General features: G+C 39.4%; 1 protein-coding gene across 1 annotated transcript in view; it reads right to left on the bottom strand.

The window, feature by feature from the left end:
• Positions 1-15,789, bottom strand: part of DARS1 (aspartyl-tRNA synthetase 1) — a 41,413-nt gene extending 25,624 nt beyond the window's left edge. Inside the window, exons 1-4 of the mRNA XM_040602636.1 lie at positions 15,632-15,789; positions 14,309-14,366; positions 8,129-8,221; positions 3,037-3,139 (exon numbers count right to left, since the gene is read on the bottom strand). Of these exons, the coding sequence (XP_040458570.1) occupies positions 3,037-3,139; positions 8,129-8,221; positions 14,309-14,366; positions 15,632-15,715 (338 nt within the window). The 5' untranslated portion in view covers positions 15,716-15,789. The remainder of the gene's footprint in view (positions 1-3,036; positions 3,140-8,128; positions 8,222-14,308; positions 14,367-15,631) is intronic.
• Positions 15,790-16,332: the final 543 nt, after the last annotated feature.

The raw sequence follows: 16,332 nt of genomic DNA, 5'->3' as shown, positions 1-16,332 counted from the left end.
GAAAGAAACCCAAAACTGACCACACCCAATACTTTATGGAAAAAAATCAGGTTGATAAATTACTAATTTCATCACTTGGCACCTCTTCTGGCTGAAAGAGACAATTTAACTCTTTCTTTTACACAGCATCCCTTGCAGGGCTAGGCTGAACTTTTTTTCCCCGATGAAAGCTCCTCAGCCGACAATTCAGTATCTCCACTGATTCTATGTTCTTGCCTACGTATGTTCTGAAAGTTCAACTAGAAACTTTTCATAGTTAAACTCACAGAAATGTCTTTGTAAAACTGAGTTAAACCTGTATTAAGTATCTTTCACTAAACAGAATTTACATTCTTATGATAATGGAGATAATTATTATATGAATGTTGCAGGACCGCAGAAGGTTATGAAAGTTCTTGGTTTCCATGTGCCAATATCTAAAAGAGGAACTGGTTTGTTTATTATTTATGAAAAATTGTACAAAAAATGCTCATAATTAAATCAGTTCTCATTAAAATTTAAAGATCCAGAATTCCACAAACTATTTCAAAGAAACTTTTAGACCCAGTATCAAAATGAGAAAGCAGCACATGAAAAATAAAGTTAATGTACTACCACTGAAGAAGTTTATTTCAGTTAAATATGTAAGGTATTTAAGTTAAATGTTTTCTTCAATATTGTTGTTTATTTAATGTGTAGGAAACAAGAGGAGATGATGAAAAAACACACTGAGAAAAGCAGAGAAACAGTTACTGTTATTTCTAGACATTTAAGACCAGCCTCATCTTCTAGTAATAACAGCATCATTCCACAGCAGGTGAAAACTAGGGGGAAAAGTGGCTGAGACAAGGCATGTACTGTTATGTGCTTCAGGTGTTACTGACACAACGACCACAAGTGCACTTGGAAGTCAGGAACAGCAGCAGCCTATGAAGGATGAGAGGCAGCTGCAATGGTGACATCAGACATAATTATAGAAGAAGATAAAACACTAGAAAGTCAGAGCATGGCAGGATATTAATAAAATTGGTTTGCTGGTGGGAAGGAATCATGAGAAGATAACTGCACTAATGGTGTTCAAAAAAAACCACAAAGGCAAGCCCCCAAAAGAAAACCCAGAAGGCTATAGCAGAGAAAGTTTTATCATTCAAAGAACATGGTGAAAAGCATGTAAGCATTTCAGATGCACAAATAATGAGTAAACCATGCATGCTATAGAGAGGCTGAAGTATCTGGATTTAGCTAGCAAATGTTATCACAAAAAAGAAGCAGCATGAAAAGTTCAAAAGACAGTACACACATGAGTGTGGCTACTCATAGAAAATCAGATCTGTTACATCAAGAAAAGTGGGAAGATGACAGCGAGCTGGAGAGAACCTAAGGATGAGGTTCCATCTGATTTAACAGCTCAGTGCTGCTGAAGAAGAAAGGAGCTTTGCCCTCTACTCTTTACAGATACCCTTTTCTACCATTTACCACTGCTGGTTAGCTCTGGACCTCCACGACCTAGCTGAAATCACTAACCTGACAGAAAACTGAGTAAAAAAAAGAATAATGAATCACAAAAAGAGTTATGGGATGCTTACAAGTGGCAGTCAGCACACGGAATAAAAGAGTAAGGACCAACTTCCCTCTCATGAACTCCTAACCACTGACCTCTGCCACTCCATGAAATGTAAGAAATTAATTCATGGAGCAAAGAACCACCAAGAAAACTGAAAAAGAAATCTGTTGGAGAGAACTAGAGAATAGGAGAGTAAGCATCACAACTGTAAGAACTGTTTCACTGTTCTGTAGTGCAAGTTCCAGAGTACAGGCAGACTGTTGGTAGGTTAGAGGGAGATGAACTGGGGAACAAGCAGATTATACACTGAATTCTTTTCAAAGATTCTAAGCATTGGAGAGGCGAAACTATTTCATGAAGAAACAGAACACTTCACTTTGGCTCATAAACACCTGTGAACAGCATGCTTCACACTGGCACTGCCAACAGTAAGCACCGCCAAACAAACACTGCTGGTTCTGTTCTCCCATTGCCTTGAACCTCATCAGCAGAAGCATTATCCTAACCTTCTTAACTTGGCTTCTGGAAGTCTATACTATAATGAATCCCTCCTCTCCCTGACATATTGAAGGTTGAAGGCTGTAGCACTTTTGCAGCTAATTAGTGGGGGCTCCCTTCCCAAGCATGAGAGTAGTGCCAAGAACTACACAGAAGCAACTCAAGTGCCACATGTTAACATATTATTGCACCAAATTGATCCACATTTCTATCTGTGAACAAGTAAATATACATGTTTAAAAGCTCCTTTGTCCTGGACAAAGCATTTAGTTAATTTTATATATATATATAAAAAAATAAATTAAAAGCATTTAGTACTGGACAAACTGAAAGCACAACCTTGAGGCAAGTAGCAAGGAAAGGTAATTTTTTATCTTTGAGAATAAGACAAAGCAAATAACTGAATTTAAATTGCTGCAACAAACACTTGTTTAATTAGCAAGTCGAACTATTGCCCCAAAAATATTTTAAAAAGTAACTGAAATCCCTCCTTAAACATTCTAGTTACAAAACTAAGGTGCAAGTAAGATTAATCCAGTGCACAGAAGCTACTCTTGGTTTCTTCAACTCAATAAGCCACAGGCAATGTGGAACTTCTTCACACCAGTTCTAGCTATAAAATGTATTACTACACTTGCACATCTTGTAGAAGAAAACCCTGAACATGTGCAGACACACACACCACCACACACAAAATGAAGTGTCCCACTAAGCTCAGCTTGCCAGACTTTTTGTTAGCCAGCTTGAAAGTTAATGCAGGTTGTCTATGGCGAGAGAATGCTGCTTCAGCAGTTCAGAATGAATTTCAAGCCTGTTCTCTGTTTTATCTTTTGTCACTGTAATGTATTCAACCTAATAGTGAGCTGACAATTTAAATAACTACATTTTAAAACAAACGAAGCATTGATGTTAATGTGTGAAAATGGTCCCAACCCCTGGGAGTCCTGGTTCCCACCATTGTTTACTCTGACAACAGGATATAATTGCTTACTTACTTGGCAGCAAACTTTACCATCTGCTTGCTTGCATGCTGTCCCACAGCCACAAGAGCCTGGATATTAAACTGCTGCTGACGCAGGACTAAGAAACACTGCTTCCCTGAATACAAAGAAAAACAACGCAGGTGTATTAAGGACAAGTTACTCGAGGACTTTGTGAATGAGAAAAAAAGCTTTACTACTTTAATATTAACCTGAGCTTTTAAGGGGGTGTTTGTGTGTTTCTCTCTCTCCCTTGCTGACCCTGCCCCCAATAGCTACATCAAACAAGTCAGCTCTGCATGCACAAACACACACCCCCCTACCCCAAAACACTGAGATAAATCCAGTAATTCTGCTTTACAGCTATAAACACGTGAATGGCCATTTTCTAAAAATAAGTCAGCCTTCCAAGATAAGTAATATCTAGACAAAACAAAAAAATAGAAATCATAACTTTTTAAATACCTATTGTTCCTCAACTGCAAGAAGCAAATCATACTTTTCCTTGTTGCTTTGCTCACAACTACTTCAAGTATTATAAAAGAAGTTTTTTTTCTCATCTTCTCACATTAAAGCTACAGAGTTCACTTTACAAAGCTCCTCTGAGAGAAACAGGGTTGATTTTGCACCACAGGGACTAAACCAACAATGTTCATTCTACAATACACCACACATTCAGAATGAAGGGGAACAAAAGGAGTATTGATTCTGGTGAATGACAAGAACCTAAAAGACCCAAGTTAGAATTCCTGTAAGAGCAATTTATTCATGAACAGCTTTGGGAAAAACAAGTTAATGGGAATTAATAATAATTTATAAAGAACATAATGCACTTCGTTGACTTTTAAAATGGCTATTTCCAAGTCAACAAAGTTCTTTCTGATCTGTTCAGCCGACAGTTACAATCACTTCATATTTCTCCTCACTTCTCTAATAATCATTTACTTCTTAACTTAGATGTAAGGAAACATGGTGATTTAAAATGCTTCTTCCTCAGAGAGAGAAATTAACAAACACTTCATTGTTGTACCAGTATCTGATAAAATGCATCAATATAATTTACTTCCAAGTTCTGACTCATAACGTTATAAGATTTACATTAAAATGGTGAGAATAGGAAGAAGCCAGGAGCTTTGTTACAGCTCTTTCCCAGTTATCATTGATTTAAGACTATAAAACATTAAAATCAACACGTATCTAACTTGAACACTGACAAGCCAGTTGCAGTTTTCATTTGTAATTATGTAGATTACTATTTCTAACACATAGCTGCAGATAATTTAAAGGGTATCAGAAGATAAATACAGAACATATGACACAGATTCTGATAGAAATAAAAGCAAACATACAAAACTAATACAACATATTATTACAGATTAACATTATAATTATTGGAAATAACTGACCTTGTCCTATGATTGTGATTTCAAACAAAAAACCCAAAAATTTCAACAAAATTAACTCCATATTTTCAGAAATTGGAGTACAAATATTTCCATAGTCCAGGGGCAGCAATATCTAAGTAAAGAAGGCAATATGGTACGGATGTACCTATTTCTTGCAGGCAAACATTACACCACAGATTTAAATCGGAAAATTACAGGCTTCAGAAATTAAATAGAGCCTTCAGAGGTACACACACCTGTGATCCAGCAGTTCAACAAATTAAGTACAATTTTTCCATAGGACACAATATGGTAACTTTCTTTGGATAAGCTAGGCATATCTCACATCTTTGACATCGAAGTATTTCTTACTTACAATGTGGTTTGATACAGTATTTCCTAGAAAATTGTGTTTGTCTCCATGATTTTAGTCACACATCATTCAGTAAAATATGACTGAAGTTTCAGCAATGATGCATTAGGTGTTCAAACAAGGAATACACAGCTGAAGACAGCAACACTGTAACTCAACTAGTAAGTATTTAAGAAGACAGTGAAATAAATGGAGGGACCTGCTATTCTACAAATCAGAACAAAGTCTGGCAGTTGTACTTAATCCCAAACACTAGAAGTCTGACCAATATCTGCATTATAAAAGGACTCAAATCTTTTTGTCATGAGTAACAGTAGTTGTTTTCTTAAGGAAAGAGAATGTTTTGTAGAATATAACCATTTCTAATCACACAGAAGACAAGTGATCAAACAAACCTCACTGATAGGAGTAGTTAAAATATCACAGTTACAAAGATAGGAGGAGGAAACAGAAACTTTCCCAAAAGAGCTGAAGGCGTGCAAAGTAAGGTATCAAAAAAGACAAGCCATAATCAAATCTAGTTCATGATTAGATGTCTTTCCAGATCAAGAGACAGAAAAAAGGAAGAATCAGAGTGAGAAAAAAATTGGGATTATGGGAGGTTCTCCCCGTGTTTCAAAATATTTACAGGGTATTTAAGTGAACAGTGTAGAGATCAACTTTACTGACATTCAACAGTAAACTACTCCGTTTCTATAAAACAAACCAATACTGTGTCCCACAAGAATGCCTAAAAAGACAAAAAATTTCAAAAGAAATTTGGTTAAAAAGGTCTGACTTGGTCTATTGCAAGGAACTTTTAGTCACTGAACCAGTAAGAGAAGACACCACACAGAGAATCCTGTCAAAAGTAAGTACATAAAACCAAACAGGAATCCATTTCCTTTCTTGGATGTAAGTACCGAATGACACAAGACTTCATGAAAGGAAAGGATCTAAGGAATGAATATGTACAAAAAGTAAAAAATGTTTAGTCATATCAATTAATAACTGCTACTTGCAGACATCTGCCAGCAAAGAGAAAACTTTATACGGTTTATTATAAAATTTGGTCTAGTATTTAAATTGCTCTTGGTGGTACTCTTTATTTTCAGACATACTATTCTGATGTTTTAGAAACCTTTACATTCATAAACCAAAAACATGTTCAGGTCTAACATACTGGGCAAGTCCCAGATGCCTGGCAGAACCCAGAATGATTTCCCAACCACTTTTCAATGACAGACATGATCAGTAGCTGAGGCTGGCTTTAAAGTAAGGCCAGAAATAACATTTATTCAATCTACGATAAAAACCACAGGGCCTCAAGCACTTTAATTTTGGTACAACCCACAGAAATTCCCAACACCCCATTCTTTACACATCCTTCAATTAATTTCCATCAGATGCCATGAGTGGCTTGCTATACAAGACAGCTGGATTCTGCAGTTGTTCACATTAAATTTTTTTGGTTTATTGGTCAGAACTAGACCAGGTTAAATAAAGGGTATGTTGGTTATTTAGGAGTCAATTCGAGCTTCTGAGAAAGCTATTTTTCTGCAAGACCTTCCTTTCCATAACTGTAGGAACAGCACCATGCATGTGGGAAAGGCTAATATTACTTTTTACTCTTAAACATTCGCTTTTCTTGTAAGATTCTTTCCCCTAAAGCTTGAGTAAACAAGCACATGGCATTCCCTAGCAGCATTCCCTGAATGTGTGAATTGTTCTGTGTTGTCACACCAAGTCTGAACAAAAAGCACAATCAATAAATTGAGATTCATGCCAATAGTCAACTCCTTTTGCTTTCATTCTTCAGGCTATGTTAAAGAGTTTTGAAAATAAGCACTGTTATTTCATGAAAAACAAGTTTTTCCTGAGGTCAAAGAGGAAGGATGACAACAAGCTTCTTTTAACTTAATATTACCATGTTACATATATGTTACTCTAACTGAATTAAAGCAAGATATCCTATATAAATGCAACACAGGGACAGTAATAAACAACCATTGAACTTTATGTTGTTTTCACAGTCTGCATAGACACCTGTCTTTATATACTAAATTCTGTTAATAGTCTAAACTCATCCTACAATTGCAAAAGAAAAAGCCATAAGGATACTCTTATTTGGATGCTGATAGTAACATTTAAATTAAATAGATTATTTCCTGTCTGAGCAACTTCAAGTTGTAACGACCAAAGCTTTTACAGCTTTTGGAGTTGACAATTTCTATACATACCTAAAAGAGATTTCCCTGTAAGAACACACATTACAGAACTACTGAGGAAATCACAGAGAACTTCCCAAATTTAAAGATTTAAAATGTGTATTGTATGTATATATTTAGATGCAGTTCCTTATTTTAACTGACTGCAGTATGGACACTCATTAAGAGACACACTTTTTAAGAAAATGAAGCCTCCAAAAAAGAAATTAATCTGGTTATCTGTGACAATATTCTGTACTGGATTCTCTCCCCTAATTCGCACTATTCCCAATTCTAAGACTACTGTTAAGTTTCATTTGCAAAAATAATTTCTTTATATATGCTCTTTTCTTTCAACTCTTGGGAAGACAAGGTATTTATATCTCACTACAGAGCTGCCAAACATAACCGAAACCAGTACAACAGTTGTCAGCATCTGATGTCAACTGAAAAGGCCAAAGCCTATTTAAGTTTGCATATGGCAAACTGATCTCCAGAGAGCACTTCTGATCCCAGGGAAGAAATATGGCTGTCAGACGGCCAAGTATGACAGCCCACACTACTGAGAACCTATAAAAGGATTTTCCCTTTGTCTTGTTAAAGAAAGATGAGGTTTCTTACTTTATGTTCATATTCATATAATCAGATACTGGTAACTGAAAGTAAAAATTCTGAGATTTTTAACACAGATTTTTGTTTCCTGTCAAAGAAAAGGTATAATGAAAATATTCATATGCAGCAGAATAAATACCGCCCGTCTGACAACTGAGCCATTTAAAATAAAGATACGTTTTACAGCAAAAGCTTGTAACTGTTTTGTCTCAAAACTACTGACACCCAAATGAGAATGACGAGAATATTTTTAAATTCCTATTATTTACAATTGTCCACACATTATTTAATAATATGATAAAACCAATATTCACTTTTACTACAATGTAATAGTAATACCCAATTTCCACTGAGCTGAAAATAAAATTTCCTTTTCCCATCTTGGGAAAAAGAGAGGCTGAAAAAAAAGAAATTAACCGAACACGAAGTAACCAGGTAGCAAAGTCTTCTTGTATGCAAGGCATAACTAGCAGGCCATGAAGCCAAAATAAACATTCAGGTTACACTACCAATATGAGAAAATAAAAATAAAAACCCTGGAGGCATCTCACCTTTAGCTCTGCTTGTATGAATTCTGCCACGAACCCAAACCACTTCGTCAGCCTTCTCCACTGTCAAATCTTTTATACGAATCAAAGCTCTATCTAAATCACAGAAAAAAACACATTTTAAAGCATTTTTCACTTTAAACTCCAAATACAATTTCTACCATTACTAGAATTTATCATAAATCCGAAACATAATTTTTTGTAACTACAGCATAATAGACGTACTGAGAACACTTAAGATCCCATTTCCTTCCTCAGTGAATTGTACTTGATCAAGTCGTTTAAATTGGTTCAACCTTATTGTTTGACTTATATACAGGGGTCAAACTACACTACAACAAAAACAAGACTTACTGTGGTTCACGGATGGCAGGACCCAGCATGACTACACTATTTTTGATAAGACTTCGCTGTGCTGCACTGTACTACCTGCACTTATTAGGCTGAATTTCTGCTGGCAGGTGTCTGTCCTCCTCCACTGTGCAACATGAAAGTTGCAAAACAAAGGCTCAGAGATGACATAACTATTCCCTGTATCTAAGTAAGTGAGTATCACCATAAAACAATTATTATTTAAAATAACAAAGAGAAACCACAAATAAATGTGTATTAGAAATTAAAAAATATTTACTTTGATAAAAACAACAACATTTTGGAGCAGTAAGAGTATTAATGTGTAAAACCAGTAAAAATTATTTTAAGGGACAATCTCTTTGACAACCTGCTAAGCACTACTATCGTAGGAGCCAGCATTCATCAGAAAGAACCCTTCAAATTCTATGAACTCAAGAAAGCTAAATAACAATAGGAATGCAAGGTTTGGAAAGGACAGATTCTGGAGAGTAAAGGAAAAAAAAATACACAGGAAAATATTTTTTAAATAAATCAGGACATTGAAAATTGTGTAAAACCATTATGAACTGCCAATATACTGGCTGCATGCCACTGTTCCTTGAAATGTACTTGTTTAATTGTATTTTTCAGTAGATTTTTGGCCAAATGTATATTTGCATGGTTTCAAACATTTATTTCTTAGAGTTTCTACAAATCAGTGGACATACTGCATAAAACCTCAACGTTCTAATGGCTGCACTTACTCATTTACAGTTCACACGTGGTTAAAAACACTGCTTTTTAGACAAAGAAAAAAATCTTCAATGGAAATACTGATCCTTATGGGTCTCTTCCAACTAGAGATATGCCATGAGTCTATTGGGAGATTCTGTGATATGTAACACAAGCAAATTCACCTTCTGTCTTTCCTCAGACTTCTCCATTGTTTCAAAACAGCATTAAATTTACTGAGGCACTTCCACTCTAGACTTTTTCTGCCAGAACTTTTCCAAAGTTTGCCTACCCCAGGTTACCATCTGCCATTCTGGACTCCTTCCCTCTGACTCCTGAGTACCAGTCACAGCTTGTCCTGCAAGCCTATTATTCTGCACTGGGAATTTAGGGGGCTGAAAATGTTTATTAGCTTATGCTCAGGGCAATGCAGTTTTTTATTCACAGATAGACATTAAAACCAGAACAAAATGAAAGTGCACAGAGTAACATGATAGGAAATTGACTCAAATGTATTAATAATATGTGCGTGTGTGTGTGCGCACGCGTGCACTGGGGAAGGGAGAAAGGGAAATAAAGATGTTATCACTTGCCAGCAACTTCTGATATTCAAACTTTACCAGCATAGCACTATAGGAAACATGCAACCAGCACAACCCGTAAGCTTTAGCCTAAGAGTTTGATATTCAGACAGTTTAAATTACCTCAGTCCACTTAAAACTGTATTGTTAGAAACTTAAAACATTTTCCAGGCACAGAATGAGGTGTTACCCTTTTTATGGATCCTTAGCGTTTCAGGAACCATCTGCATTAGATAAATATTTTTAGAAATCTTTTGGATACATAATGGTTCATGCTTCACCAAAACTAAACAAGACATGTTTAACACAAAATTTTATATGTTATGAATTGTTAAAAAATATTTCACCTTTCATAAAAAGGGTAATAAAACAATATCAAAAAAGAGACTTTATAAAGTAATTTTTTCCAACAGCAGATCACAGAATCACAGCGTGGCTGAGGTTAGGAGGGAACCTCTGGAGGTCATCTGGTCCAACCCCCTACTCAAGCAGGCTCTAGGTGGACCTAGAGCCCGTTCTCCAAGACTGCATTCAGTTTTTTTAACATCTCCACAGAAGTAGACTCTGCAATGTCCCTTGGCAACCTCTGCCCATGCTCCGTCACCCTCACAGTAAGAACTGTTTCCTGATGTTCAGAGGGAACCTCCTGTGTTCTTGTAGGTGCCCATTGCCTCTGGTCCTGTTAATGTGCTCCACTAAAGAGAACCAGATGTAGCAACCTTTACATCAGTTTGTTTCCCTTCTTCAACACTTCCTGAATCTAGTTGTCTTTTCCTCTCATTTCTAAAATGCCAGTAGTTCATGATAATGTCTCATCTGTTAGTGTAAGCAATCGTTTGTCTTCATCACTGATCTTCTCTTGTCCAGCCAACATACTGTAGCTTACATCTTCCCTTTGTACTCTCACATATTTCACCTGGATTTCTTTTCAGGTAATTTCTACCTCTTCCACAATAAAAATAAAGCTTCCTTAAGGTCCTCTCACCATACTCTTCAGACTACCACTTACTTGTACTTTCACAAATGCAAGCTATACTTACATCTTCTGTCTTATTGCCACATAAACACTTACAATTAAACAACACAAAGATAAAAGACATTTTAAATCGTGCTATAGTTGTAGTAAAGACAAGGGAACAAAGATTTTAAATGAAGTTTAAATGAAACACTCTAAGACTGAAATTACACTTCCAGCTCCAATTCAATATTCATGCTACCTCAACTTCATTGCCATTTTGTATCATGTTTATGGAGAAACTGTATTTTTTCGTTTCCTTCCTGTAGAGCACAATCTTTTCTTTTCAATATACTAAATGTCCTTATCTTTCTCTCAGAACTCTAACTCTTCTAAACATGGCAGGAGAGGATAAAAACCCCAAAAGATGTGCAGGTTATACAAGACAAAATCGCTTTTCCATCCCCATTCCCTGCCTGTCACATCAGCCTGTTTACTAAGTTTGTTTATCTTGCATCACGGAGTTTTGAGCAGTATGACAAATATTTCTGCTGTCTCTGTGAAGTGCCAGCATCTTTACAATGTCGGATAAATTTTAAAAAGAGAAGGTAAGTTTAATAAAACAAACTGAAAGCCAAAATCAGCATAAGATGAAAGCAGCTTCCAGGGAGGGGAGATTAACGTAATGGGGCTGAAGGGGGAAAAAGGGAAAGGCAAATGGAGCTTTACTAGCAATCATAGCCTCAAGCAGGCAGGAAGGATTTAAAGACATGATGTAACAGGAAGCAGGAATGTCAGATAGCCAGTTCAGCTAACATTAGTAGAAGAAAGACTGAAGTGGGCCAAGAATGAAGACACAGGTGCGTGTGTGTGAGGTCAGTAGAGCTGGGTGGAGCATTTATGCAATTACTTTGTGAATGTGTGAAGAGTTTTAATTTGCCCGCAGAGGAACAAGAATCTATGAGTATGGCAAAAGGACAATACGTCTATCTCTTGGAAAGGGAGAGTAATTTTCTCTGATCACCCTAACCTTTTTAACTTCTCATGTCCAGCCTGTGTCCTTGGGACAGTGCAGCTACTACAGCAAGCCTAAAAGCAATAACAGCGCTGCAGACATCCAACTGAGCTCCTATCCGCATCTGTGCTGTTTGTGTTGTGTCAGCCCCAGTTACCAGACGGTATGTGGATCTGCACATGTCATACCACAATTTGTTATTCTGACTTAGAAATGGCATGTATCCACACACACTTCAGAAACAAACAAAATTAATACTGTACAGACGGATGGGAACACTCGCATTTGTGCTTCCTCATTACCCCCTGCCACAAGCAGTAGGTCCTCCAAGACATTCAATGCAAGCAGAATAATGTATCAGTAGCATATATACACTACTGATGATGAATGAGGACTTCACCGTCAGTGAATCCTTTGATAAGAGCTCTCCATGGCAGGAACTACTGAATCTTTAAATAAGAGGGAATTAGTCTCAAGGAAGGGACTAGGCTGATCTTAAACTTATTTATTACAGGCATTTTGGGTTTTATCGTTACCTTATTTTGGAGTTCTGGATAACCATCTTCCAAAAAATGGAACAGCAAGAGTGTTGTAGATTGTATTTTAAGCCCAACAGAAAACCTATTCCACCTTGTCCATACATTGGCTTTCTTTATTTGTAAATGAGGATCAAAGAGTCAAGGGGAAAACAGATCTAAATACAGCACTCGGCCTTTTTCATATAATCTCCTGTAGCTTTTTTCACCTTCCTTCTCAACATAGTTTATTTCTCCACAGTATTTTTGAGTGGGTTTTTTTGAATATGAGACAGTTGGCAGAGTAGACTTTCTCCATGAGAACAGAAATTAACCCACCATCTCAATCTACTACGTTGGGTCTCTCACACAGTTGTTTGCTATGGGGTGTGAAACTGGCAGAGGAAGAACAGTTTGCAGAAACTCTAGTGAGCCAAACGCCATCACAGAAGAGCACAGGGAAGAAGACCCAAGTGGGCAAACTTTCAGCCTACAGTCAGCAGTACAGGTTAATCAGTCAGATGCTAACTTGAAGAAGTTCCCTTTTTCTTAATATTATACCTTTTAAATTGCAACTGCACACCAATTTATGGATTGTTACATGGTTACACTTAACTACGGATGGCTGCGTTTCTGCCCCTTCCAGCAGTCACCAGACCCCCAGCTAAATTCTTTCATTTTGCTAAGCTGCTTAAACACGTTGTTACTATTAACATGTTGAAACATCAGCAGAAGACTCAGTGTCAGCAAGAGGGAGACCACTGCAGCCAGCAGCTGGGCTGGCTTACAATGGGATTTCAACTTTGGTTCCCTGACAGGCAGTATGTATTTTATTCAATAATGACTGTTAATACAGCCTCCAGTGATTTTCTTGTCCTGTTAGGTTCTTAACATAATGCTCCCCTTCAGATGGTTTCAACCTATGATTGCTTTTGTGGCTCCTCCTCTTCCCTACATTCTGCATTCCCCGTCCTAAAGCAGGTCAACCAAAACAACAATTCAGAGGAGAAAAAAAATCACCTAATCACCGATTATGTTCCTTTTTACATTTCATTATGAAGAAGCTGCAAGAAGCCAGTCTATTACCTTCTCTCATTCCTGTTTCATACATTGAATAATATGAAGATTTATATTTCTGGGATATTGGCATGGAAGATTGCTCTCTAGCTGACAAGTCTTGCTGAAACCCAATTCCCCATCAGTAGAAAATGAGGATTTCCAGGATTCACAGTGGTGTGAATAATGATAAAACTCATAAATATTAATATGTAATATTAATGGATTTGGTGCTCATATGTGGGAGTAATGAAGGCTGCGTAAGCAGACAGATATCCTGCTCAGAGAGACAGCAGTGCTGTTGCAAGCCATAGCAGAACTTACTCCAAACAAACAAAAAACCTGACATCTCAGAACTCAGTACATTATAAATAGTAATAACTTAATCCATAAAAAGTCAAGCCTGCAGTGGTGGACAAGCTGTGTAGGGTGTGGTCCACGCAAGGGCAAAGACTGAGATTCCATAACCTCTCTGGACCTAGTTCCAATATCCAACCATAATCATGATTTTTTTTTCCTTCTATCTAATCAGAATTTGTTCTGTGTTCCAACTTGCACCCATGACCTTATGTCCAATTACCACATACCTTCAAGAGTCTGGTTTTACCCTCTCTACACCCTCCCATTAAATAGCTTTAAATGGTAGTAAGATGAGCTTTCTCTTCTCCAGGCTGATCAAGTCCAGCTCCCTCAGCCTCTCCTAGAAGATTCTGTGCTCCAGTCCCCTGAGCAATCTAGTAGCTCTCCACTGGACAGGCTCCAATGTTTTCCTTGCATTGGAAAGTCCAAAAATGAACACAGCACTCCAAATGCAGCCTCAGAAGTGCCAAATGTATTCAAATAAAGGGAAAGAATGGGAGCAGGATTTGAATGAAAAAGTTTGGTACATAATTTCTCAAACAAGTACTGAAGATATAAAGTATATAACTTCTTTTTTCCTTCTTCCCTACCCCCCACCTCCTCTTTTTTAAAAGTTTTTTAAGTTTTTTAACTAACCTGGTTTATCTTGGGATTGTATCATTGATGACACTCCATATCTTTCCTTAGCATAATCCTAAAATGGAGGTGAGAAACATATATCAAAGAAGCATACACAGAAAGATGAACAAAATCATTACAGAGTTAACTCAGGTAATCCGAAACAATTAGCTGCAATATTAAAGTAAATAAATTCTGGTTTAGACTCTTAAAAGAAATATAAGTGAGATAATTGTGCCCTGTAAGAAGAAACCAAGTTCCAACAACAACAAACACGCATTAGAATCATTATTTGCTACACAGAAGTTAGTAAGACCCTACCCCTGAAAAAATATGAGTCCTACAGAAGCAGATCCATTAAGTACTTCTTTCCCATATTCAGGCACATTAAGAAATCCAGCATATTGCATAGTATTATGACAGCCAAAGCAAGCTTGTCTGACTACTAACAAAATCTGTTAGATAAGACATAGGGGGATGTGGCCTTTTCATCAAAAAGATCACAATTCTAGTCTCCCAACTACGCTCACTCATTTCCAAATAAAAAAAGCCTTGGTTTATTTAATTTATTCTACTCTATATATGAACCTAAGTTCATTCTAAATACTTTACTGGGGGAGGGCAGAGTGTCTTCATTTCTGTGCTTTTGGTGAATTGCGGCCCATGTATAGTTTTACAGAAGCCACTTATACTCAGAATTCTGTATTGCTGATGCATTTTTGGCCTTTCAAAAGTAGAAGTGATTTTATAACAAACTGAACCGATGCTCGCCTTTAATACTTTTTTTTTTTTTCCTTTAAGAAATACTGGCCTACAATTTTTCAACACAGCTCTGTGATCTTCAAGTGCAAGACAGGAACACCTGCCAGGCCAGGAGCCACCGGCAGCCCTGCAGAAGTGGCCTGCTAGGAAGCAGCAGCAGCCCAGACGCTTCTGCAGGGGGCTGCAACGGGGAAAGGCTCCAGGACAGGGCAGGGCTGTGCAGTTTCCCATCGCTCAGGCGGGGCCTCCTCTATCCACAGGCGCGGGGAGCGGGATCCGGCGGGGCTCTGGAGACGCTGTGTGACCGGAGAGGGGCTGAGCTCCTCAGTGAACGATGAGCCGACTGCACCTGGCCGGCCACGGATGAGGTGGGCAGGCAGAGCAAAAGCAAGGCCAGCTCTGCCCTTGGGCCCGGACAACCCCCCCTCGGGCCCGGCCTCCCCACCCCGCGGGGGACGTCGCCGCCTGCCCCCCAGCGCCGGCCTCTGCAGCGGCTCCAACACCGCGCTAGGCCGGACCCTGCCCCTTCCCCCTCTCGGGACGGGCAGCTGCGGCCGCCCCCTCCCTGCGGACACCCACATCAGCCGCCGACGAGTCGTCGCTCTCCGGGCGGCGGTCCTGGCCCTGGCCCTGGCCCTGGCCGCGGCCGCCGGCGCTCGGCATCCTGCAGCGGCCGCCACTGCCCCTCACGACTCAGCACAGCCCGGCCCCGCACGCCACGCTGCTTCCGCGCCGCCGCCTCTCGCGAGAGTTGGCGGCGTGGCGACGGCAGCGCGAGAGTGCCGCGCCCGTCCCGCGCCGGCCGACCTATCGCGAGAGCTGCGCCGCCACCCCGGGGCTGTGCCCAGTGGCGGGCGGGTCGCGCGGGGCTGGCGGCTGCTGCCGCGGGGCTGGGCGGGGCGGGGCGCGCGCTGCTGCCAGCCCACGGTTCCCGCCGCAGCCGCCTGAGCGCTGAGGGAGATGTGGCGGCGCTGCCTGTGTCAGGTGGGCCGGGGTTTGCCGCCCCCCTCCCCTCCGCAGTAGGCGAACAGCAGCCGAAACAGGCGTTTTCACCAAAGTGCCATCGTCCCGACGAGGCTCAGCGCCTCCAGTCATGGCCTGTAGCAGAGGTGTGCTGATATGGGCCACGGCTCTGCGGCTGGGCAGCGGCTGGATTTGGTCCTCGCTCGCCCTGCGATCAATCTGCCATGTTACGGCCTGAGGTAATGTGAGGTGGCTAGCTAATGTGCCCGGCTCAGCTTAGCAGCCAAACTTCTATCTCACTGGCAAACTCGGTTTGC

Source organism: Falco naumanni, chromosome 8 (genome assembly GCF_017639655.2).
Source record: "Falco naumanni isolate bFalNau1 chromosome 8, bFalNau1.pat, whole genome shotgun sequence".
Lineage (NCBI taxonomy): Eukaryota > Metazoa > Chordata > Aves > Falconiformes > Falconidae > Falco > Falco naumanni.
Note: the sequence above shows the minus strand (reverse complement) of the source record. Positions and strands in the feature narration are given on the sequence as shown.